General features: G+C 34.7%; 2 protein-coding genes across 5 annotated transcripts; one reads left to right on the top strand and one right to left on the bottom strand.

The window, feature by feature from the left end:
• Positions 1–15944: 15944 nt before the first annotated feature.
• Positions 15945–22330, bottom strand: Rad50 (DNA repair protein rad50). Of its 3 annotated transcripts, none has more exons than XM_070307390.1 (18): positions 22239–22330; positions 21857–22092; positions 21352–21495; positions 20815–21256; positions 20600–20754; positions 20322–20520; positions 20002–20225; positions 19549–19914; positions 19360–19480; positions 18879–19260; positions 18544–18749; positions 18112–18449; positions 17595–18014; positions 17372–17497; positions 17011–17289; positions 16789–16922; positions 16550–16681; positions 15945–16471 (listed from the first exon to the last, which is right to left on the bottom strand). In XM_070307390.1, exons 2-18 carry the CDS (start codon positions 22085–22087, stop codon positions 16249–16251), a joined length of 4122 nt encoding a protein of 1373 aa, XP_070163491.1. In that variant the 5' UTR covers positions 22088–22092; positions 22239–22330; the 3' UTR covers positions 15945–16248. The 3 variants fall into 3 exon arrangements, with proteins under 3 accessions (XP_070163491.1, XP_070163499.1, XP_070163483.1); XM_070307398.1 differs by having other exon boundaries at positions 21857–22087; XM_070307382.1 differs by lacking the exon at positions 22239–22330 and having other exon boundaries at positions 21857–22226.
• Positions 22331–23063: 733 nt separating this feature from the next.
• On the top strand, positions 23064–26104 carry Tim23 (translocase of inner mitochondrial membrane 23). Of its 2 annotated transcripts, none has more exons than XM_070307419.1 (5): positions 23064–23212; positions 23733–23982; positions 24056–24225; positions 24305–24422; positions 25933–26104. In XM_070307419.1, exons 1-5 carry the CDS (start codon positions 23140–23142, stop codon positions 25940–25942), a joined length of 621 nt encoding a protein of 206 aa, XP_070163520.1. In that variant the 5' UTR covers positions 23064–23139; the 3' UTR covers positions 25943–26104. The 2 variants fall into 2 exon arrangements, with proteins under 2 accessions (XP_070163520.1, XP_070163521.1); XM_070307420.1 differs by having other exon boundaries at positions 24305–24442.
• Positions 26105–26300: the final 196 nt, after the last annotated feature.

Here is a 26300-nt window from a genome sequence, read left to right as displayed (position 1 = left end):
AATCGAGAATAGAGAGGAGATCTTAACATGATAACAATATCCTTGAGAGAGAAATCAGTGCGTTATATATTTAGAAAGGATTGTCAGATAATGAGAAAAAGATTTATTTAACTATAGATATAAAGAATAATAATTGTTCCTTTAATTAACGATATTTAATAAGTTTAATAGATTATATTGTCATGTATTTAAAAAAAATATATATGTTTATTCAAAAAATTACAAGAGGCAACGCGTGGAATAGAAATGCGAATATGTAAAAATATTACATACTTAACAATTTAAAGGTTTTATTTATCGACGACTCTCATCGAATAATCGATTGACAAAGATATAATGCAAAAAAATAAGAAAGCGTCGAAAATGAATTGATTTTAATGTATTAAGGATAATCATAATTATATTCCTAAGAAAGATGACTATTATCCTTTTGTCGCATCGTGGATAGAGAGGCGGCGAAAATAAAGATGAACAATTAAGTTAGATTGACATTGATATCGAAAGGTGAATCACGCGTACGGAGAATGCATGATCCGGCCGGCTGGCCTCGCGAGCGACCTCCTCATCCTCCGGTTATGGTAGGCATATATACGCGCGTCTAGAGGAAGTCACCGCACCGTGCACGGCGTAGAATAAACGGTCAGTGACGCGCGGTAATGGCCGACATCCTAATCCTGGCCCCCTACTGCTTAATGCCATACACTCCGCAATGATAATGCTGCGTGTGCTTTTTGTCATTACCAGTGCCAAGAGCCATGGCTATCCCGTAATGAGCGCCGCGACTACATGGCTCCTTGGACAGCGCGCTGAAAGCGCATGCGAGATTACGGCGCTCCCGCGCCACGAGATCTTAAAGTTTTATATTTCGTGCGATTGTTAGTCTTAAAATATAATTCGCGATAAAATTCGGGATAAGATTTTATGTACACGATTCGATATCGTATCGTATAGAAATTATCTTTTAGAAATTATCTTCGCGAAATTAGATATTAGGAATATAATATGATATTAATTCTTAGAAGCGCATATTGTCCTTTATATCTTTTCAATTAATCGCTCCTCTTCGATTAATTAAGATAAACTTTCTTAACGAAAATATCGTTTCAATTAATTATCGCATCTTTCCGATTATTACCATCATTGTAATATATGAAGCGCTTCGGATATTCTAAAATTCGATATTTTGAAATTCAAATCTGAGAAAATTCCGAACTATTTGTCAGAAACCGAAGATAAAAAAATCTCCGTTTACGGAGCTTATTAAAGTTTATCAGAACTGGAGGAGAGTCACCACGACACGCGATCATCGAATGGTCGTTTGAAAATTTCGAGTTGAAAAAAAAATGTGCGGGTAGCAAGCGAGCGGTTATAACACATATTTTATCATCGTAAGAAGTGACGTCACTGGTGACCCTCTCACCCTCTCTTCCCTGATCTGCGGGTGTGACGGCAAGATGATAAAGAAGGAAAGAGAGAGAGAGAGAGAGAGAGAGCGAAGAACAAGGAGAGCGTACCCGCAGCTGCCGCCCTGACTGCCAACACAATAATATCTAATTAATTTATTAATGAGGTTAAGTTGGCAGGATTGGACGGCAGACAGCGCGAGCCGACGCGCTCTTCGAGAAGTTTAGCGTGAACGTCTTCTGCCGCTTCTCGTCGGCGGAATGAATTAAGCTTAATCGGAGCGAGAGTGTCGGGCGCGTGTGCGAGCGTCCTCGCAGGGCCCTTCTCCCTTCTTAGTATTTCGGACTAACAGATCTATATCGAGTTTTAAGACTGTGCGCATCTCGAGTCGATATATCGCGGAAGCAGAGTAGCTAATCTTGCTAACATAATACTCCGCAAGTTCATCATCCATAATAATAATAATAATTATTATTATTATTATTATTATAATAGTACAAGGTCATTTCTAAATGCTGTAGACAACGAAACGTTTAACGATGAATATATATAAGTTTACAACTCGTAAGATGCACTGTCGTATACCAGCAAGTGGCTCCTCACGTACAAAAGTTACGGACTTATGTATACCATATTATCTCCTCTTAACGTTGGATATACCTTATTCGCGTCTTTTTTTTTTTTTTTTTTTTTTTATCATCTATTCTGAGAAACGATATATTGTGAAACACACATCGGCAGCGATACGTGATGCAAGAATCGAATTTGACGTTAAGTTTCGACAGGAGATTCTCTTCAACGGAAAGTCCGGATAGACAGTTGTTGGCTGCGCGCGCGGTCCCCGAAGGCATTCGCGGCTACGTCTACGACGAAAACGAGCTCGGACAACCGCCCTTATACCCATCATCATCGTCGGCCTCTTTCTCATCGTCCACCCTCACCGGCCGTCCCAGTCTCTCCCCTTTCCCTCCCTCGCGATTCGCAAAGCCACCCTTCTCCCTCCCCCCCTCCCCCGGTTCCGTCTCTCGTCATCTCTCCCCGCTCGGTGACAGTCCCACGCAGTTATTACGTGACCATGAAGAGCAACCGCTTTTCCCGAGGACGATATCGTATTGCGCTTGTCGCGTCAAATTTCGGGATCGCGCTTGATTCCGGAAGTAACGCGGAGAGGGAGAATCCGGGACACATGTCGGGTAAACTCGCCGATAAAATCAAGGAGAGAACCCCGGTCTGCCGTTCGGCTCGACGAAAGTTGATATTTCGTTTAGATGTATTTAAAGGGTTAACGAAGGCCCAGGTTTTTTTCCCTTATATTCTGAGACATTTATTATATATCGCGCGCGTAAACGCAATACAAATATATGAAACTTTAATTCGTATGACTTATGTCACTTTACCGTCTAATCTTTCACCGTAACAATAATGTATAACGATACAGTGATTGTAATCGATTAAATAAGAGATATTTTTGGATAATTAAATTCTCTTTCGCTGAGTAAAGGAGTATTATTATTTTAAAGAAAAATTAATTTTAAATTGACCAAAGATTTTTTCATTAAAAGATAATATAAGTGACACATTATATATACTGAGATATACACGAAACTAAAATGATATATTAAGATATAATGATACTAACTAACATAGATTGTTATTAATTTCCTATAATGATAACTGCATGTTATATTCATTTTCATATAAATGTCATATTAATTATCATACTAATTGGAGCAACTAATTCGATTAAATGTGATATCACTGTCGGTTCGCATGGTAGCTTGGATGGATAGCACACTTAGAATAGACGGTCATCCGAACGCGTCGCAAATTCTAATCCTATTATCGCAAAGTCAAGTTTGAACCTAAAACGGAATTATCGGTTACCCGGGTCTAATGCCATAATAGCCATGTATCGCTGGATTATATAACATGATCGCTGACATGAGTTTCCGCCACGACAATACATTATTTAAATATCTAACTTTCAACACAATTATCATGGTATTTTGTAAATAATATTATTGCCGTCGTCAAATAAATATAAAAATGATATCGTGATAGACAATTATAACAATTGAAATCTTTCCAATAAAATGATGCTGCCAATATGTTTCGACCAAAATTAATGCATGATAATGTCGAACTTAAACAGTTATTCTATTTCTCTACAATTAGATTAACTTTGTCGCCAAATATCGGAATAATCTGTTTAACATTAATATGCATTTTATTAATACTTATATATTTTTTTAATAATTTTCAACGTCTTTAATAAATTAGAAAAAGATATTGCAACTAGAAATAATAGATATATCTTTTCCTTCATTTATAAAAATAAATCAGTAAAATATTATTATTATTACTGACTTTTATTTTATTTTTAATGTATACACACAATACTTTTTATTATATACATATGTATATATATATATATATATATTTAATCACTTTCAATAATTATAATAATTCAATAATCTTTATATATTGATTATTGGTCCGATGTATTGGCACCCAAGTTAATTGCGTTGCGAATTATTTATGGAAATAGAACAGGGCCCAAATCGCTTCAATTTTCTACTCAAAGCGCTTTATTACTATACGTTATTATTACGTCATGTACTAGTTCGCATACGACAGTTAATAGTTAATTTCAAAATAATTTATGATGATAGTCAAAAGTTATTTTTAACATAATTTCCTCACCGTGTCGTCAAATGCAATGTGGATCCTTTAGAAGAGTAAGATTTCAGATCACATGACAATAACAAAATTTTTTATTGAAAAAAATTCTCCTTATATAATTGAAAGTTTACAATAAAACATAAAATGATATGTAAACTGGCAATACGATGAAAAATACAATAAATCAGCGATGAAAGATTATTTTAAGTAAAACAAAAAGCGTAAGAGAAATCTCTTTCGATATCATTCATTTCCATTATTTAACACGATGAGTGCATAAATGCATTTTATGGTACTCATTACATTCATCCGCTCTACCCTAGTATACCACTTAAGTGTGACAGCATAATTCCGATCGAGTTTGAAATATAGTGACAAAATTTAAATTATGGGCGTACATATATATTAATAATTTCTCAGTGCGATTATATCATAAGATATTAGTAAATATTATGAAATACAATAATGCAAACATATATATGATGTGCTAAAATAATCGAGATGCGTTTTTAATATTGAAATATTTAATTTATATATATATTTATATTATTTGAATATATATTTGTATTTTGTTTTCTTTCTAAATTAAAATTCCTTTTTAAAGTTTTAATAGATTTTTCGATACGTCTTTCGCATTGTTATATTGAATGACATTTATTAAAAACTTTGCCGATGTAATTCTGAACGGGAGTTGAATTATGTATATTGTTTCAAAAGCCGGATGTCCGAAATGTATTAGTTACAGATAAAATAGTGCTCTTGCTTGTAATGATACTATAATTATTCAATTGTTTCAATCTCTTCGTTATCTGTCACGTTGACAGCACGTAAATAGCATTCGCGTTTCCTTTATTTATTTGAAGTATATCTTATTTATTCAGAGGGCTGAGAGATCAAATATAATGTATACTTGATATATAAAAAAAAAAATATTTTTAAAGAATAGGTACTCCTTATATAAAAAAGGACAACTTTTGCTGTATTACTTTATCATAGAAAATTATTAGGTTGAAAGAGTATTAAATTATAATATTTTTATCTTTCTCTTATAAAATCGCAAAATTATATAAAACATATTTTGAGCAGAAAAACTGCAAATTACTGTTGTAAGAATAAACATTAATCAAACATTATCCATCGATCGAAAAGTTATTGCCAAATTTATTATTAAAATTATCAAATCAAAATGTCTATTTGCTTATAATAACGTATTGATATATTAATAATAAATTAATAATAAATTGATAATAAATTAATAATAATTAAATAATTAATTGATAATAAATAGATAATGATTTTAATTATTTTATATGTATATATACATGTACACGCACATATACAATATATATACACACACAAAAATTTCTTCAATCGACCACCTATATTAGTTCCAACGTATTTTGCATATGGAAAAGTCAGTTTTATTTAAAAAAGCGAGGAATATATCTTGAAAGAAAAACATCTCCAATTAAAATATAAGATGATCAACTTACCTTGACCAGGGGCGGACTATGCGCAGGGGGATGATAATGTCCCGGCGATGGGCTCGCGGGTGGCCCCGCGCCCCCCGGCGAGATGGTACCGCCTCCGGGGGTGAGAATCCTGGACTCGTGGCTGAACAACACCTTCCCGATCTCCTCCGCACCGCCGCGGACCTCTTCTCTTCGCGAATATCAGCTGATCGACGGACGTTCCTCAGGGTGCTCGTACGATCTCCGATCGATGATATCGATCCCACTACACTTTCCGCCACACTTTCCTCGACCTCGTAAACGTATTCGCTTCTAACTTTGTCCTTAACTCCGCATGCGTGTTTCCGGAATATCGTTCCAGTCCTCCAAGTTCGATTTGTAAACTATCGCGTTAATCCGATGGATCTCGATAGCGTACCGTGGGATCTACCTGGTTCTGCGTTTGTCGCGATCAATAATTGGCTTTTAATAAGAGAGAAGAGCGAGTTCAGCGCATTCTTATCGATCCAAAACGATTGTACGATCACGCGCGTGTTATGAAATTCATGAGGACTGAGAAGATTGAGAAATTCTCGACCGCGAGACCAGAATAAAGCGATCCGTCGCGTGCGAATTACGCGATGGTCTCTTCTTCTCTGCGAGTAACGGCCAAGAATTCCGTTTTACATCAATCGGCAATCACACGCGAATTAGGATTTAACATCCGCCTAAATTGGAGATCACGCTATTCCAATGTTGTTAACATGACAGAGAAAACTGTGTCAGTCGGCGCGACGGATTTAAAAACGATCGGTTATCGTACAAATCTCGAGTCAAATGTTAGATGCGATAGAAATCAAAGACACTTGTAGGATATTCTCTCTCTCTTCAAGTAGCACTTTTACATCGGTGATATTTATCAGTGACATAGACACCGCGTGGCGTGCCAGGACAGTCCTCCGGATCGATTCCTGTGAGATTCCTATGTTAAGATAAAGCGAGACTTGAATCTCCACGAAATCCTCTTTGAAACAGCAGCTCAATATTCACGCGGTTAAAGCTTGAATCCAAAGTCCGAAACATCAGTCCAGTCAAATAGAACAACCTGCTTCACACATGATACTTGATCTCGTTGTTTTTCGTGGATACGAGCACGCGACGAGCACAGCGGCCTGCGGGACGGCAGCTCCTCTCTTTTTCCTCTCTCTCTCTCTCTCTTTCGCTTCTTTTATCTTTATCTCTGCCTACTCCGAATACCGACACTCGAGCCGCAAGGCGACAGGATTTCTAAACCGATAGTGTGTCGCGTACGACGACGTGTCGCAGCCGCGGCGGAATCGCGGACGGTAGCCGCCGTTCCGTCACGACGGGAAGCGTGCTCGGCGATAGGCGGAACCGCGCGTGCGTAATGCGTATGACGAGGCGTGGCCTATACATCTCTATCCATCTCTCTCGCCTATACGCTTTTCGCTCCCTTTCCTTCTCACCGCGTACGCGCCTCGCGGCTAGCTCGCACTCTTCCCGACGACGAACATCTATCACCGAACGACGACGCGGGGGTGAACCGTGCGCCGCCACGTGGTTTTATTGGCCAAATAACGCGTAGGACAAACATCCCCTGCTTTTCTTCTACTACTCCTCCTCCCCCCCCTCCCTCCCCTTCCTCTCCATATATCGCGCTCGCAGAATCTTCTGTTTCTCGGTGTGTCGTAACAACTCGCCCTCCTCCCTCCTCCCTCTTCTTTGCGTCCTTTCGTGGCCGCACATAAGCACTTTGCACGAGAAGAAAGAGAGAGAGAGAGAAAGAGAGAGACAATCGTTATGGTGTAAATCGTGTTTACCCCTTTCCCCTTTTCCCCTCGGGAGGTCTATGACGATCCTACGTGGAGTAGCGCTTGTATAGTCGCGGTTCCTCGTTCTCCGCGCATCCGCGCGAGTCCTTCGTCATCCCCTCGACGACGTCCTTTAACATGCCGCGATATCAAAATGCAAGCAGCACGGATTTAGGCTCAGGACGTTTCCTTTTTTACGCTCGCAAACTCTCTGACTACGGGAAACTTAGCGTTACATATAAAATAAATAGTTAATAAGATTTTTTTATTTTCGTAGATTTTTCTTCAAAATTCAAGCCGAAAGTCAAAGGAAAATATAATTTGTAGAATATCACATTCTATTTTATAGATATTATTACACAATATTTGAATATATTGATAAAAATTGAGAAATATCGCGCGATTAATAATTTAGAAATCCAAACGGCCAATGTGTCCGACATACAATTATTTATATAGACGATGTATACCCGAGAATTTTCATTACCCGTACAACTACTTTCGTCAGCTCGTGTCTTTTTTTCTTCGTCTCTTCATTATCAGTTTCGATATCAGCGCGCGTTATTGTATCCTTTTTTTTTTTACTGGCAGCTCGTTTCTTTCAGGATTCGATAATTTATGAAGATTGTCACTTAACGGCAAATCGCTGCAAGCACCGATAATAATTATCGGCCTTCTCACGTTACCTACATTTTTTTCGAATGAACACCATTGTCTTTTTCGAGCTGAGAAGTTCGAGTAGTTTGCTTTCTTTTATTCTTTTTTAATTTGAAACATTTCACTTTTCACGCGGTATGCGGCACGCATATTTTAAGATTACAATTTTGAAAAAAGAATGATTAATTACTCCATTAGTTAAAGCTTAAATATTATTACAGGAACAGCCTGCTTGAAAAACAGATTTAACGCGCTAATGGAAAGTTACGATAAATTTTTCCATCATAAGTAGCGGAACGATCTTTCTCTAGAAAAAAACATAAGGATAATAAAATATTAAATATATATATATATATATATTAATCGAGTTCTTTAATACTAATTTCAAATTATTAATTTTGTCCCTATCACATTACGAATACTAGTGATAGCAGACATTTTCGCTATATTGAAAAATAACGATAGCCGTGTATCATAGATTTTTTCCAAATTGTTATTAATGTCACATAACTATATTTGGTTCGGGCTCTACTTGGCCTCCAAGGATGGTCGAGTTTCAGCCACGAGAGCAATAGAAGATGAAAATATACGAACTGTGAGAAGAAGAGAAACAGAAATTCTGAAAAACCGAACGGGGGAGAGAAACACCGAAAGAGAAAGAGAGAGAGAGAGAGAGAAAACGAGAGACCGAGTTAGGAATGTAATCACGTTACGTGGTGACTGGATTACACCGCGCCACGTTGCGAACTGCATACCGCGAACACACGTACCAATCCCTATTATAAGTAACCATCCTGGGACATCATTCTCGGGTGTTCAGTCGATTTGATATAGGAAAAAAGGGCCTAACGGAATACTAAAAATATCATCACGGTCCCGGTACGTCTCTCGTTTATCGTGATTAGACGGGCCGCACTTTTTCACGCGACTATGAAGGGACTATCGCGTGTTTTCGCGCGAAACGCATTAAGCGAGTTTTCGTCGTTTTAGACGGCTCGAACCGTGACTAGAACTCCTGCAGAGAAGGGAATGATGCGACTTGTAAAAGGGAAAAAAGGAAAGTAGCGATGACGGGGGAAAAAGAACACGTTACATTCGTTTAGGTGAGAGATAAATTCTGTTCTCGTAAATTTTTTTTACACACAAAGAGCATCGTTATCAGCATCATTAGTTAAGAGCATCATTAGTTTCTTAAAGATCAAGAAACTAATAATAAGTAATAAATTTTTAAATTCTGTTATATATATATAAGTAAAAAAAAAAATAACGTTCTTTTCCAAAAAAAATTTTTTCGACAGATTTGTCACAAATTTCTTTTAAAATGGATGGATTAATATTAATGAATAAATTTGTGCATTCTTCTTTAACTTAATGTTTTTTTACAATTACACATTTAAATATTTCGCTTAACACGCTGCAAGTATGCGGAATGATTCGGTTAAATCGATTTTTTTGCTCTCCTATCTTTTCTGCAACCTTATTTAGTATCCACGTTGCTTAACACCCTGCAAGGCAACGCTTTCTCCCATTCCCATTTTGTTTGCAAGGACGACGGTGTTTCTCGTTCGCGGTTAGACGAGCTGCTGCGCATCTCGAATTCCGGCGATGTTGGCGAGCGGGCGGTGCGCGGAGGTTCGTTTAATAAAATAACCTTGTTACCAGCTCGTGTGCTAGAGGGAGAGGGAGATGGGTGGCGGTAGCCGGGAGATGACGAAACGGGAGAGGGCGCGAGAGGATCCGAGACAGAAGAGCAACACTGCGGAGGGTGTGACGAGCACTGTCGTAGCGGAGGAGCGGGCTGCGCGCCGTCGACGAGATACGCGAGTCAGGGAATAGAGGGGTGGAGGGGGGGGGGAGAGAGAGAGAGAGACACGGCGGGGGTACTAATACATAAAGTAGCTTAAAGTAGAAAATTGTGGAAGCGTCGTGATGCCTGGTGATTGCGTTACCTCCGAGGCTTTGATTTAAAATGCAACGGGGGGAGCTGACGCCGAGGGAGGGAGGAAAAAGGAGCGAGGGGGAAGGGAAGTGTTCCGGGGGCAGGCGGGGTGGTGTCGGAGAAAACGTCGGGGCCGCGGGGGTTGTTCGGGAGCGAGGGTGTGGACGGACGGATCTCCTGCCTGGGAGCCATGTTCCTCCTGCGAGGAACGGAGGGGGACAGCGCAGGGGGATGGCGGGGACGGATGAGGAAGAGAACGAAGAAGAGTAGAAGGTGGTAGCGTCGGCGGCGATGATGGTGGTAGTGGTGCCCACCGACGCTATAAAAGCTGCCGCATCCACAAGGAGAGGGCTCCCGGTGTAGAAGGGGATGAAATTCTTTCGCGAACGATTCTGCAACGTGCCGCATCGAGACTTTTGATTCTCCGACGTCTACTTTGTCGTTGCTCTTTCCATTTTTCTTCCGACGACACCGATGTCTCGTCCCTTTCAGAGGCGGAGGCGCAATAATCCCTTATTAGGTCAACCCTCCCGCTCGTTTCTGCCAATAGCGATCTCTTTTACCTCGTGATTTCGTCGCTGTATCGCGAAGGCGAGGATTCTTGTTTGCGTAAACTCGATCTTCGCTAAAAGATCTGTGCTCAAACGCTTTGTCATCTCCTTGGGATGTAGACTTGATTTAATAGAGCGACATAGAGAACTGTCAGAAAATCGGGAACTTCGTACTTTGAATGATATATAATCTTTTTAGGAAAAAAAAACAAAAACATTAAATTATTCATCTTTTAATCGATAAATTCAAAACGTCTTAAAAAGGATTGAAACGATTGAGAATTTCGAGTGAAACGGCATTTTTATTCTAGATGTTTTTTCTAAAGATCGAATTAGGAAATTTATGCAAAAGCAATTTTTATTCACGTGTATTGAATTTTAACTTTTTTATGCTTTAATGATCGCGTTTAAGTGTCTTGATAAATTTGCGTGACCTGACAATATATCCAATAATTCAATAAGTTCTGAAATTCGTGAACTCGCGCGTTTCAGGTACCGATAAATCCAGATTACCTGTTAATCCTTTCGAACAAATTGAATTACATCGAACGCTTTTATGAAGAAAATGAAGAAAAAAGTAATATAGGACGTTACAACTTGAACGAGACGACGAGATACATAGATCGTTTTAAAGCAACTGTTTATTTGACATCGCCGCCAAGTCGGTTTGAACTTTGACGCGTTCGAAACATATTAAGGAAAAGTCAATATTAGAACGGCTCGTCAAGTCGGACGGTGTCTTTTTAATAAATTGGACCCTTGAAATGCGATTAGGTGTAAACACCCCATTTTAAGGGAGGAAGAGCACAGGAGGGGTCGCCTCGTAACACGGCAGAGAAGCTCTCGTGAGTGACAGCAGATAGACAGCTAGATACTTCAGAGTTTCCCGGATGATGCTACGAGGGTGAACTTGGGGGTGACAGATGATTTAGCGCAGTATTCCTCGTGTCAATATACCAACAACCGTGTGGAGGGAGTTACTCGCTCTAAGTGTGTCGTATACCAATGTCCTCGTTTTTCCTCCGTCCCGCCCTACATATGTATAATCTAAGATAATCAGATATATAAAAGCGATGCAAAAATTAAATGCAATAATTGAATCAAAATTGAATTGATATCTTTTTATGTAATTTTATGCACGTTGTAATCAAATAATGTGCGTATAAATACTCTTAAGAATGCCAGATAAGACAAACCTTTTCAGATATATGAACGTTATAAATATATATTTGAAGAATTATTTGAATTCACTTTTAGTCATTATATATATATATTGTCTCTCTCTTTATATACATATATATATATATTTTTTTTTTATTTTATCGTAAATGTGCTTCCATTTATTATCCGTGAATCTTATGTATATTTCTTTCTTTGATATTATATAAAATTAAACTTTACGTAAAATTATAAAAGATAGAAGAAGAATCGAGTTTGAAGAAATTAATATAATAAAGCTAATAGATATTTCTGAAATTTAAAATTTTCTTTTTTCTCGGTCTTTATAATATATTATTCTCGAAACATAAATGATACTAACAATATGAATTAGGAAGTGATCGAAAGTATTATAACGTAAAGATTATAAGCGCGGCATTATGCTGACAAGATACTAATATTCAATTCTTATCGCGTCGTATGAAACCTTATGTGCGCCAAATCCAGAACGAAAAATCGACCGACCGACGGATGGACGATCGGTGTCGAATTTGATGAATCTAGTTTGTTAAACTGCAAGCCGGATTCGCCGGCGCGGGGGTGGCTCGCGTGGAGTGTGATGAGGGTAAGAAAAATGACCGGACGAGAAAAAGAGATCCTTTACCGGCGGAATTCGAATGTCAATCCATATCCCCTTTTTCTTCTGATCCCTTTATCCTCGGGGACTTGATCATAGGCGGGAGAATGAGCGTAGGAAACGGAAAAGAAAAGTGGCGTCTGATCTCGGGGAAGAATGTAACCCGCGCGAGGAGTAGCAAGATCGTGTGAAGGATGAAGAGTCAAGAGCAGATATATATATATATATATATATATATTTGCTCTTGAAAAACCAGGCAGATGTCATCGATATTGGCTTTACTTTCCTTCATTAAATTTGATTCGATTTTATGAAGAATTCCTGAAATTAAATAAATAAGATATAATTTCACACACATACCTATAAGATAATTAATTTGAACTTTAATAAGATTAATAAGTATTATTTATTTTAATTTTTTTTTTCATTAGAAATAAAAGAATTAAAATAAATAATTATTTTTTTATTAGAAATAAAAAAAAAATTAAAATAATTAAATATTAATCTTATTAAAATTCAAATTAATTATCTTTTAATTCGCTTTATCTTTAGTTATCTTTGTTCAATATTTTGAGTTCGATTCTCATACGCTAAAATAAATCGAAATCTCTAACGAACAATAAGATATACCATATTATCATCGCCAAAACAAGTATTACGCAAATCTTATTTTAAGCTGAAGCGATCTTGGATCAGATCTAAATGGAGATTCTCAAAGTTCATTGAGCGCGTCTAATCCGCTCTGACGACGAAACACAATGTCGGGCAGAGCAATTGATATCGTTGGATTGTGTGGACGAGCTCGCTTTCGATTTTCGGAGAAAGGAAAGCGCGCACGGGTTCGATGGATTCGCGTTAATCTCGATAACCCGGCATCCGTCGGATGTCTTTCTTTTTTGCTTGTTGTCTGTCGGGGATTGTTCGAGACTCGATTTCCGTCGAAATAACGCGTACGCTTCGGTTCGATCCGTCAGTATATATATATTGTATTTCTGTGTATTTCTTTCTCTTTTTCGCCACGATAAAAATTTATTGCGCACGAATCCTTCAATTAATTTCCGTTTCTTCACGCGAGACGTCTAAAAAATAGAGCAATCTTATATTAATATGTATCGAAAATCTATACTTTATGTAAAAAGTGAATAAATTCTACAGTAATAATAGCTAACTAGATTTCTTTCTTAAAGATCCTATTGGTGATCTTAATCTAAATCTCGCATATTTGCTAAAAGTATAGGCCTAAATATTTTAAGTATAATTTATAATTGTTATATTTTATATGCATCCCCTCCCTCCCCCCCTCTCTCTCTCTCTCTCTTTCTTTCTCTCTCTTGTATTTATGATAGATTATTTATATCTCGTAGTTTTAAAGATACGCATCAAAAATATGATAATTCCGAGGAGGTGAGGGCGATAGAACACCGATCCACGAGCACTTTTTACCATACACACACACACACACACACACACACACATTCTTGGTTGTCTCATGGGCGATGCAGGCCGCTCGCGGAATTCTTTGAAAAACTACTTTGTAAAATTGGGGACGCGTAGTACGAGAAGGGAGGCGGCCGAATGAATAATAAATACGGTTATCGTTTAGTTGATATTTTGAAGAGGGGGCGCGGACGCAAAAATCCCCCTCCTCGTCGAAGGATCGGAGCGAGAAAGAGATCAAAGCGGATCGCGGAGATGAAGGGGAGAGATTCTCTCTCGCTCCGTTTCTATTCTCCAATTGCTCGAGATAGCCCAACCGCGAATCACATCGCATCGATAGCACAACAGAACGCGATCAATCAATTGTCAATTGAATTTATCCCGAGCTTCGAGCATATAATCGCATTGAATGCGTGTATCGCGGAAAATAATATGAATCGCGAGAAAAAAAAAAATGATAAGACGGAGAACAATTAAAGAATTTCGACGATATCTAAAATAGCAAATTGCATTGAACCGAATCATTAAAGATGCGTGAAACTAATCGAACAAAGTGTATATATATATAAAGAATTGCAAAACGCATTAATTGATTTTACTTTAGTATAAAACCGAAACGCGTGTCTTCAACTGTACCTTTATTCAACCCTTTTACTTTACTAAATCACTGATAATTAAAAATTGCGATTAATAAAAATAGAATAGAACAGTCAGAAAAATATTTTCCTCTTTCGGTCTCGGATAAGGATATTAAAAGAAAAGTTTCTGAGAAATACACAGAGTTTTTCAAACTCCAAAGTATTTCTCTATAAAATTATCGATTGACGGGCCTCGGGACCTCACGACGAACACGCGCCAGGACTTGGGTAACTGTGTGCGGATAGAGTTTCGCTCTCTCCGTAACGTGACGATGGCCGGGCGATGGAGCGGCTAATAACGATAACGACGCCAGAAACGATAATAGAGTTGGGGGTTTCCGCGGTTTCCACGGCTCTCCCAGGACGCTGATTGCTGAAACGGCGGTCGGTTTCGCTGTCGGGATGCTCAGCACGATGGTGATGCCGATCCCGACAATCGTTACCGCGCGCCGAAACGCAACCCTTATGCATTAATTTAAATACACGATGTACTCCATTCTGATTAGATCAATTTCAAGTCAATTTTTACTTTATATATAGAATTTGGCTTATACGTAAATAACACATCTTCTCTTTCTTTCTTCCGCCTCTTCTACAACTCCTAACTGAAGCGATGCAGATTTACAAAGAGAATCAGAATACTTTTTATTTTTTTTTAATAATATTACAAATTTAACTATCTTTGGTATAATTGTTTTAAATTTATATTCCAAAGGAATTATTGTTATAAATAACGAAAATATTGCGAGAAAAATAGAGGAATAATTAAAAATAATCATCAAAAATGTAAATGTTTTATTCATATATTAAAGATGTTAATAGAGACGCGTCGCGTCGTCTAGGATGTCGAGACGATTAAAAACAACGCTGTCGCCGTCACCTCGACGTGATATGCGCGCGTGTGCTGGCGCAGATGGAAGCGTAACGAGTACACAATGCGATGCAAATTGGTTAGACTCAGTATGCAGCGTCGGGCCAGTCAATCGCCCGGCCGATTGCCTCCAGTCGCGGGCGGCGGTACCGCGCGATGGTATTACTAACATCACTATCCTATTATGACGTTACGGCTCCCCGAGCAGCAGCAGCCTATTACGTACGATGCCGACTCCCTCCAGGCGTTCGATTCGCGATAATTCGCTAACTATAGCGGTCATCGAGACTCACCGGAGAGAGAGAGACAATACCGTTGGAATGCCCGCTCACGGCTGACTTCCCGATTGATTCTCTCGCCTCGATTGGCGAATCGCGAGATAGCCATCATATAATTGCATTTGTAAGATTTAACATCTCTGTAAATACTGATAATATTTAAATTATTTGATTGTAGTTATATACACTATTTTGAAAGAAATACAAGAGATAAATGCTCGGTATCGATAAGTACTGGCAATTATCTTTGAGATTTTTTTTAATCAAAATTTTTATATAAAAACTTGAATGTTACCAGATATTAGCAGATGATCAAATAATAGTCGATATTTGAGAAACGATAGAGGAATGATTTAAAACAAGCGTTCTATACATCTATAAAATATATGATACATAATTCGATATATCGTAAGTTTAAAAATAAATTTATTGATAACCAACTCTAGCGTACTCCTTTCGGAGTAAGTACAAGATAATCTTCGCGCGTTTAGTTATCATATACTTGAAGTATTTTCAGAAGTGGATAATATGTATGTAACTTTTGCCTAAATAAAACTTTTCTTTGAAAGAATATACATCAACATATTACGAGAATACACTGAAACAATTATAGAAATCTTGTAAAAAGTCAAATGCATATATATATGTTGGAAAAAATATAATGCATATATAAATAATATATATAAGCTTAGCGCATATATATTTTAGACGAATCACTCGGCGAAATGATATTTCCTTTTAGTTGGTGGCCTATCATGTTCATTGAAATCATCCCAATTGTATCTCTTTTTATTTGGCCTATCTGTAGATGAACTACTAGTTGGATCCCGAAACTGATGACGCCTTTCTTCTTCATCGGATTCGTCCTCGCTTTTAATTTGCACCAGAGAACTCGTAGGTTCGTTGAAGTCGGAAATTTTCACTGCAGTCATTCCACTGTAAAGAACAATCAGAGTTTATTATTTGCAACGATCTAATATTTTACCATAAAACGTATTTTTTTATATAACGTACTTTTGTTTGCGATAAAGCTCGTGGAATTGCTTATGATTATTCAAATCAGCCAGCTTCTGTAGGAATTTTTCATCGTGGCTGATGATAATCAGCTGGAAATTTTTTTGATATCTCGATCTTAGTTCAACAACTCTGCAATATATATTTTTCGCATTACATTACGTCATATATAATTTATAATTTTATTTATATGATTGCTTAAAATTACGATATTATGGCTCGCATAAAAAGAAACGTACTTAGTTAGCGTATCTGCTAGACTATTAGCATTTTCTTCATCCAGATTTGTCGTTGGTTCGTCTAATGCGAGAATACCACACTCCTTGCAGAATGTTTCTGCCAAAGCAAGTCTTATAATTAAAGATGCCAATACCTGTAAAAAGAATTGTATGTCTCAAATAGATATAGCGCGTTTCACGATTACGCGTGAATTACTCGTCAACACTATTAATACTAATTACTTTCTGTCCAGCGCTACAACGTCCTTTCATATCCATCTTACAGCCATGCTTAGTTTGAATTAGTTTGTAATTGTAGCTTCTTCTATTGCTGCCCGCACACCATTCTGTAGGTTCTGTACAAATCTCTATGCTACTAGTATCTGTACCCTTGTAAATATGTTTCCATAGCTTCTTCATTATCTTATTGACTGTCGACATGCGTTCCTCGTGGTACTCAATCATGGCGGTATCCAATATTTTACTGTAAGCTTTCAAATTGGCTATGGAGTCTTCCTGAACCTAATAAATAAATATAAAAGCCAAATAATACTCTATTGCAATATAAATGTATACTAATTTGATAATATTTATAATACTTCACTATTAGTTCAATACTCTTGTTAGTATAATTTCGACGAGCTAATCGATATTCCTCTTTTCGCAATTCCTGCATGTACTGTTTAATTACTCTTTCCAACTCCTCCTGATTTCCCAGTGCTACATTTCTCTAAACAAATTATTAAAAAAAATATACAATGAAATTAATTATAAATAAATATATATATATAAAACATGTGAACAAGTTACAATATAACTATATTTACTTGACGAAATAATGCCTGTTTTTCGTTTTCTAACTGATCCCATTTCTTCGTCAGTTCATTGTAATTCATATTTTTCAGTTTTTCATTCAACTTCTGATATTGTTCCTTCAAAGCCTCTATTATATCCTTAGTTTTACGTAACATTATATTATCATGTAACTCTCTCTTTCCAATTTCTTCAGAAGCAACGTCCTCCTTCAACTTATTTATGGCTTGCTCGATGACCTTTTTCTTGTTCATAAGTTCCATTAGTGATTGTTGATAAGTCTCTATCTCACTCTCATAGTTCGCAAGTTTCCTAGGTACATCGCTGCTAATAAATGAATCGACTTCGTCTATTATTTTATGCAAGTCAGATAAACGTTTAACACTTTCCATCATCGATTTTCTATCAGCTTCTTGCTTTTGCCAGTTTTTTAGCTGCAAAAGAATGTCTCAGAATCTTTTTGCCTTCACTCTATGTAGTACTCTTCTTACATCCCCATTAATTATAATTATTTAATTATAAATTACAAACCTTTATCTTTTCCAACTGCTGAACTCCAGAATCCAGTTGATTTTCAGCATCTGCCAAATCTTCTCGCAGTTTTTCCACTTTCTCTCCTACAGTAACTTCCCTTGTATACAAATCCTCCTGCTTATCTTTTAAATGTTTCAATTTTTGCATATCCGAATGTATTTTTAATTGTTCCTCGTGCAACTTGTTATATGTCTCTCTAGCCTCATGCAATCTTTCATTATGCTTATTCAATTTGAGTTGCAGTGCTTCAATATGATTACGAGTTTCTCTAAAAGATATTTTCAAGGATTCTCGCTGCACCTGCAGATCTTCTATAGTTTTTTTGGTGTTAATTCCTATGAAAATATATATAATATATCATGTATTAAAAAGAGAAAAGGGAAACACTAATTAATAACCATAAATTATTGTGATTGTCAATAATTTTACCAGCATTGGCCATTTGAGTTTCCAAGTTACCAACAGTTTTCTTTAATTGCTGTATTTCGTCTATGCATCGATCCCAAAATTTGATATCACCGATCATATCTTTATATAATAATAACTTCTTTTCAGGTTCTGCCTTTGACATTTCTAGATCTTTAATAGCTGTTTTGGACAACTTTACACTACTCTTGGTTTTCTCTAATCTCTCTCTAATTAAAAAAAAAAAAAAGTATTATAAGTTTAATACATTCATATAATAATATAGAGTAAAAACACAAGTCTTAAGTCCTAAATAATACCAATAGTAGTATAATATACATGCAATAAAGTTCACTCACTCTAATTTTTTCAAATCATTCTCTTCACATTGAATGACTTTTTCAACAATAGGTTTCAATTGCAACATGTTATCATATTTTTCTTGTTGTATTTTTAATTCCTCTTCACACATTTTTAAACGATGAGGTTGATTACTAATTATATCGTTTTCCATTTCTTTTATTAAATCTGCAACTTTATCTTGTTTCTGAAAATTTCTGTGACACAAGGGGCAGCAAGGATCTTTTACAGATAACTTTTTAATATATTCTTTGTAGGCTGTGGCTTGATAAGCATAAATTCCTCGCTTGTCCTGAAGATCCTTTACCATTTTTGATTGCATTAACAAAGTCTCATCAAACTCTTTGTAATCACACACTGTAGATATTTTTTCTTTATCGCCTAGAAAGATAAAAAGACCCAAAATGGAAAAAAAAACCTATGTAAAATAATATTTTAAAGATTATATATAGAACTTTAGAAAAAATAAAATATTCTTACGATGTAGCTCTAGCCTCTTTTTCCCAATGTCTGACTCTATATATTGTAATGTGGTTTGAAAAGCGGTAGTTTTACGTTCTTGTGTTTGAATCTCTCTTGTCAAAGAACTTGTTTCATTTTCCTGAAGTTCATAATTAATGAAATTTTACAAGCATGTGAATATACATAAATAAAAAATTAATCACATACCAATTGCTGGTGAACATGTTCCAAAGTAGTTTTCAATTTCGTCTGTTGTAATTCATGAATATTTAACAATGTTTTGATGCTATCTCCATGTTTCCTCTTTAAATTTTCCAATTCTTCTTCTTTAGTTAGCAATGCTAATCTTTTCATATCGAATTCTGTCCTTAACGTGCTTAATTTATGTAAAGAAGAAATCTCGTCATCAATCACACTTAAACTTGCTTCAATCTTATCTCTAGATTTTACTTTGTTTTCGATATCAACTTTAACAGTATCAACATCTAGTGCATTGTTAAGTTCTTCAGTTTTTTGTTTTGCCGCTTGAAGTTTTTGTTCGATTGACTTTAATTTATTTCCTGCTGCACCAATCTACATTAGAAAAATTAAAATAATTGCTTTATTATAAACCGGATATTTCTATCATAAAAATATAATACTTAATGAAAATACATCAACCTGCACTATCTGGTTTCGAATCGTGGCAATTTCATTTCTTATTTCTGTTATTTCCTTCTCTTTGAGAATCTTTTCTGATTCTATCTTTGAATAATTGCTACGCAGCAAATCAACTTCCTTTTGCGACTCTCTTTCTTTTTTTTGCATGGCTAGTCTATTTTCTTCTACTTCTCGTTCCAACGCCCGCATCTTTTGTTCTAATCTTTTTGTAAAAGCCTTTACCTCTATGTATAGAATTTTTGCGTCATTTTAGCAATAAAAAAATATTTAATATTGAAAAGAATTGTATGAAACTGGTTACTCTTAGTTTTTTTTTATACCTATTTCAGTTACATCTTCTTGCACTGTATCAAAATCCCATGCTTGCAATGCATCATTTAATAATTGATTACGGAGAATTATTCTTTTCTCCTGATCTTTTACTTGCTGTTTAAATGTACCTACAGTTTCCCTTCGTATTGCTAAGATTTTCGAGATCCTAGCTTCTTTCTCAGAAATTCCTTTGATTTCATTTTCATTCTAAAACCACCAAATCAATATGTGATGGATACACAGAGATGTAATAATATAATTATTATAAGCATATTTATATTTATACCTCTGCTATTTCATTATTTTTTTCTTTCAATATAGTATCATATGATTCTATGCGCGTATTTAATTCATCTGTTGTTCCTTCAAAGATATTCTTTATTGTTTCTTTCAATTTTTGGTATCGTTCCTTATTCACATCATATTCCATTTTCTTTTTCTCTGAAAATAATAATAATTTCTTCTTTATCTATTTAATACTTTTGTGAAATCTCGATTTACCTTCTTCAGCTTGAATATTTTTATATTCAGAATGAGATTGTTGCACCTCTTCGATCTTCTGTTTTAAAGGTGTAAGTTGTTTATCGATATCATTAATTTTTTCCTTTGTGGTATTCAATCTTTTCTTATGTTCCTCGAGTTTAGTCTCTTTATCTTCTACTTCAGATACAAGTACTTTGAAAGTCTGTTTCTCCGCATTTAAAGTTCGAATATCCCCTTGTAACTCTTTATAAAGTTTTGAGATAGTTTCTAAAGCTTTATTAAATTTAGTACTATCAAATATTTCATCAAATCTGTCTTTTAAGGTTTTTCCTTGGTCAAACGGCCAATTAAGCTCATCTTGATGGCAAAATATTACATAATTTAGAATTGACTTTGAAACACCTAATGCTACACTGAGTTCTGCGTCAACATCAGCGCATCGATTGGTTATTGATGCTTTCTATATCAGAAAATCAAAATAATCAGAATAAATAATTGAATAAATTAAACAATTAAGAAATACAAAAAAAAAAAAAGAAAATATTAGACACTCACTTCTCTTTTATCCTTGCTTACTCTGGTTACAGTACTGTCAAGAGTCTTAAATTTTTTTACTGCTTTCAATGACTCAATTGTTCTTGATACTGTATAAGTATTACCCATGGAATCAATTATCTCAGCTTTGACAACACCTCTTACCTATAACAATAAATATCATACATAGAAAGCAAAAATTATAATTAACAATATTTATTTTTATCTTGTTGTACGTTAAAGTTTTCAAAAATTAAAATAAAAAAAAATTTTTGTGACGATCATAAAATCATAAATATTTAAAAGGTGAAAGGGTGATAGACAATTATAAATAACATATATGTGCCTGCATGTTGTAAACTCTTTGCAAGATCAGTCTTTTTATAAATATATATCCATCCTATAATTTGGCCCTTTAAGAAGACTGATGTTTTGCAGATTATTAATGTAAATACACACATTAATATAAATATATAACACACAATATAAAATTATAATAAATTAATATAAATTATTGCTGTCATACCGAGCCGGTTGTTGCTAGTATGGGATCATGTATGAAGGATCTTCCTTTATCACAATCTGGTGGAAATACACCGGTCGTGGCATATTTCAACGCTTCAATTATCGTCGTCTTTCCCGTGCCATTCGGTCCCAAAATGAGCGTTAACGGACAGGAGAAACGTATTAACGAGTCCTCGTTGTCATCACCGAAATTACGAATGCCGCGAAGCGATAGCCGGCGTATTTTCGACATCTTGCCTCATATAATCAAATCATTAATTGTAACAAATACACAAGTACGTTCTTATCGACGATGTTATTAATGTTATCTTAATTCAACGTAATTCAACGTGATTCAACAAGTTTCCTTATCGAATAAATTACGATATATATATACTAATTACTTGTTTATACGATTATAAATAACCGATGTTCCCTTTATATTTCTTGAGAGGTAATAAACGACGTAATATTATTTATTTATGTGGAAGAAGGACACTACTTTGATAGGCTTTTGAAGAGATATTCGATGATGTCATAAACTGGATAAACGCGCCAAATATCCAACAGTCACAAATCACAAATACTGCGTAGAAGTGTAAAAGTACAATTTTATGTATGCAACTCGTGCAGCAGAGAGGTCACGTGATCGAAATGGACGAATCAGCGGTCAGACCGTCGTCACTCATTCGTCCATTTCGATCACGTGACCTCTCTGCTGCACGAATTTGCAGCACATGAAATTGTACCTTTAGGCCGATATTACATTTGTCGTACGACAAACTTTTTAAGCATATTGATTGGCTGCAAAATAGAAACTTTCTGGAGTCTCTAGAAATTAACTAATCAATGCGCTTAAAAAGTTTGTCGTACGACAAATGTAATATCGGCCTAAAAGAGGAAAAGTTAGATGTGTTCTATGTCTATGGCTATATTGTCAGGAAGACGCTAGAAATGCTTCGAAGCGTTTGATTGACCAATCAGGACAAAAAGAGTAAAGATTTCTTTATTCTGATTGGTTAATGCAATGCTTCGAAACATCTCTAGCGTCTTCTCGATCGCAGCCTATATTTCTTTTGACTGATTTGGCGGGAGTGCGTTCGAAAATCTTACCTTATTCTAGGGAAGTACGGGCAAAACGAACAAACTTACGATTAGCTAATCACAATAGAGGATTACGTCATTTCCAACCCGGCTTTCTCGGCATATTCAGTTCGATTCAATGTATCGTTCTATTGTCCGTGATTATCCGATCCGAGTCTCGTGGTCCGATCAAAAGCACAGGGTTCAAATTGTCTTGAGAAAATGATAGACTTTCGCAATAATTCTGGAAACGTCGATGCCGATAATGGAAAATATAACAACATTAATATACCTGGTAAAAATAAAGATATTTGTACTACATGAATATTTTTTTGAAGTTACTCTAAACTATTTTTTTTTTAGAATTACAATTGCGGTTTCTTTCAATTTTTTATAAATAACGGAGTTTCTTTTTGAATATTATCGATTAAATCGGATATTGTCGGTTACATATTTCTTAAAATTATGTTGTTACAAATAATTATTTGCTTATTTGATTTAAATTCATGTCAAATCGTATCTCTAACCTGATTTATTAATCGGTCAAACATAATTATAGTCCTCTTTTTAAATATAGATACGGTAAATATAAATATGTGTAATTTATAAGTTGAGAGATATAGAGATTGTATCTATTTAAGTTGATAAAAAATCTAACTCTGATTACTTGAGTTGAGAAATGAAAATAACTCTTATATAAAAGGCATGTTCGAGTCAACCAAATAATGATTGTAATGAATTGAAGTGAATTATAAGCAAAAAAATTTAGCTAATATATGACATATATTATAAAATACTTTAACTTTATTTTTCAGTTACTTCACAACCAAGTTTAGCTCCACTTAGTCCATTCTTGAATTTTGATCCGTCGTATCTTCCCGTTAGTCAACCAGAATTCATATTTCCCGATGGTGCTTTAAAGCAGAGAGGTCGTTTTGAATTAGCTTTCAGTCAGATTGGAGCTGCTTGTATAACAGGTGCTGGGATCGGTGGGACATCAGGTTTATACAGAGGCATCAAAGCAACCTCTATCGCTGGTGAAACTGGCAAGCTTAGAAGAACACAGTATGTATTTATGTGTCATTCATGTTTTTAATTTTTAATACTTGAAAAAGCATATTTCATCTTTTCTTTTCAGATTGATTAATTATGTTATGAAGGGTGGTGCTAGTATGGCAAACTCGCTTGGTGTAATAACAATAATGTACACTTGTGCTGGAATAGGCTTAACTTGGCTTAGAGGAACCGACGATAGTTTTAATACAGTTGCCGCAGCTGCTACAAGTGCCATGGTGTTTAGATCTCCTGGTACGAAGCATGATCTATATGTATATATATTCGTTATAAATTATATTTATTATAACAAAATGATAATATTAAATTTCAGCCGGAGTCAGAAAAGCCGGTATTGCGGGCGCTATTGCGGCGGGAGTTGCAGTAATGTACTGTGCATGGAATAACGGAGGCTTCTCATTACAGCGTATGAATGGATGGAAACATCCAGCGTAAGAGTGCATATAGTTTAGTGAGTGTGTGTGTATATGTTTTAGCAAAAAATTTAGATAAATTATATGCTTGCCAAATATTTTTATCGCACATTTCATTTTTGTTACCATTGCAATAGTTTGTAAATTCAACAAGTTTATGTGAGCGAGCTATAATTATATATAAATTACTTTAATTAGAGAGAAAAGTAAATTAAAGTATGTGTAACAAGCAAAAATATAATTATATATTTAAAGAAATAATGAGATATATATACACATATTAGAAATATGTGTGTATGTATATTACTCAGCAAATGTTACAATTTAGATCAAAATTGTACAAAATAAAGTATAGTTTACAAAATGTTTTTTTATTATATTTAAATAATTTATGCACTGTAAAATTATAATTTTGTAAAGAATTTTCATTCAATAAGAGTTTTATTTATTGGTATTAGTGCCACTATATATATTAAATTTTAGGATTTTATATATATATATATATATATATATATATATATATATATATATATATATATATATATATATTATATAATCCTTAAATTATAATTTATCCTTATTGCATACTTCAAATTCCAATATTTAAAAAAAAGTAGCGGGTGGCTAATATGCGGTAAATGCGGTAATATACACATACATACATACATACATATAAACACGCGCGCGCGCGCGTGTATGTGTTTACATGTATGCATATATATATATATACAAACACACACTCTCTGCTGGTCATTAAAATATAGTTTCAAAATTGTATATTTATATATATTATTAATTTTATTAAGTAATATATATTATTATTTATATATATTACACATTTTAAACAGTTTAAAGTTATTTTTATTCTATGGATATCTGAAACAAGTAAATAGGATCTTATAATTGAATTGCAAAAATAAATATTTATTAAAGTTAATAAGGTTTTATATACAGGACTATAAATTAAACTGATTAATTAAAGAATATTGCTATCAATTTGTGTGTAAATACAGTTTATTGCATATTTAATGTTCCTTGTATGTAATTTCTTTAATGCAATTTAAAGTATGTAATAAGAATAAATTTTGTTTCATATATATGCAATAAGATGTTATAACTGTAAATACAAAAATTTAATTTTGTTATATTATCGAAATCTATGCTAGAATTATCATATATAGTAAAGAAATAAAGAAATACCGTTATTTCATAAAAATTTATATAATGCAACATATAGGATTATATAATAAAATTTGGAGTATTTAAAAAATTTTATTTACTTGTAAAAATTTAAAGTTCTTTTTTTCTATATGTCTAATTTGATTAATATGGCACTTTCGCAAATAAATTTTCATAGTAATTAACTGAATTTTTTTCTTTTGCAAATTATTTCTATTGAACTATGAACCACATATAGCTAATTAAATAAATATACAAAATTATGAAATGGTATATGATAAAGTAAATTACGAGATTAAATTTAATATTCTGAATATTCTAATGTAATTCTTTGTTTCTGTTTTTGCAGATTGATGTAACAAATTGACATCTATACTATGAAAAAATTTTCAATGCATTCTCATATTCTCATGTTACCTTGTATATAGAAAATCTCACATCAAATGATGCAAATAAATTTTTAAAAATATGTTAGGATAAAAAAATTAATTATCGAAACCACCAATGTATGTACTTTCAAATAAACATACTGACATTACACGTTGTATATTTGCAATTTAATATTATATTTGTCTTCTAGTAATATATATTCGTTTAATTTAATATTCTAATTTATTTAATGACATATTTATCAACTAACAAGAAAAATCTTATTTGTAAACGTAAATGTAAATATATTGTGTAATCCCAGATATAATACACTTTATTTCGATAATA

Source organism: Polyergus mexicanus, unplaced genomic scaffold, assembly GCF_030449975.1.
Source record: "Polyergus mexicanus isolate NDT 795.1 unplaced genomic scaffold, iyPolMexi1.0 SCAF_2, whole genome shotgun sequence".
Lineage (NCBI taxonomy): Eukaryota > Metazoa > Arthropoda > Insecta > Hymenoptera > Formicidae > Polyergus > Polyergus mexicanus.
Note: the sequence above shows the minus strand (reverse complement) of the source record. Positions and strands in the feature narration are given on the sequence as shown.

What these genes read in the sequence shown, in the direction of transcription:
- Rad50 (XM_070307390.1), bottom strand. Translation starts at nt 22,087, where the DNA reads ATGTCGAAAATACGCCGGCTATCGCTTCGCGGCATTCGTAATTTCGGT. An exon ending in AGAAGATGTAACTGAAATAG is followed by an intron (nt 20,226 to 20,321) that starts GTATAAAAAAAA and finishes TTCTATACATAG; the next exon opens with AGGTAAAGGCTTTTACAAAA. An exon ending in TTCGAAACCAGATAGTGCAG is followed by an intron (nt 19,915 to 20,001) that starts GTTGATGTATTT and finishes TTTCTAATGTAG; the next exon opens with ATTGGTGCAGCAGGAAATAA.
- Tim23 (XM_070307419.1), top strand. Translation starts at nt 23,140, where the DNA reads ATGATAGACTTTCGCAATAATTCTGGAAACGTCGATGCCGATAATGGA. An exon ending in TAACAACATTAATATACCTG is followed by an intron (nt 23,213 to 23,732) that starts GTAAAAATAAAG and finishes TTTATTTTTCAG; the next exon opens with TTACTTCACAACCAAGTTTA. An exon ending in CATGGTGTTTAGATCTCCTG is followed by an intron (nt 24,226 to 24,304) that starts GTACGAAGCATG and finishes ATTAAATTTCAG; the next exon opens with CCGGAGTCAGAAAAGCCGGT.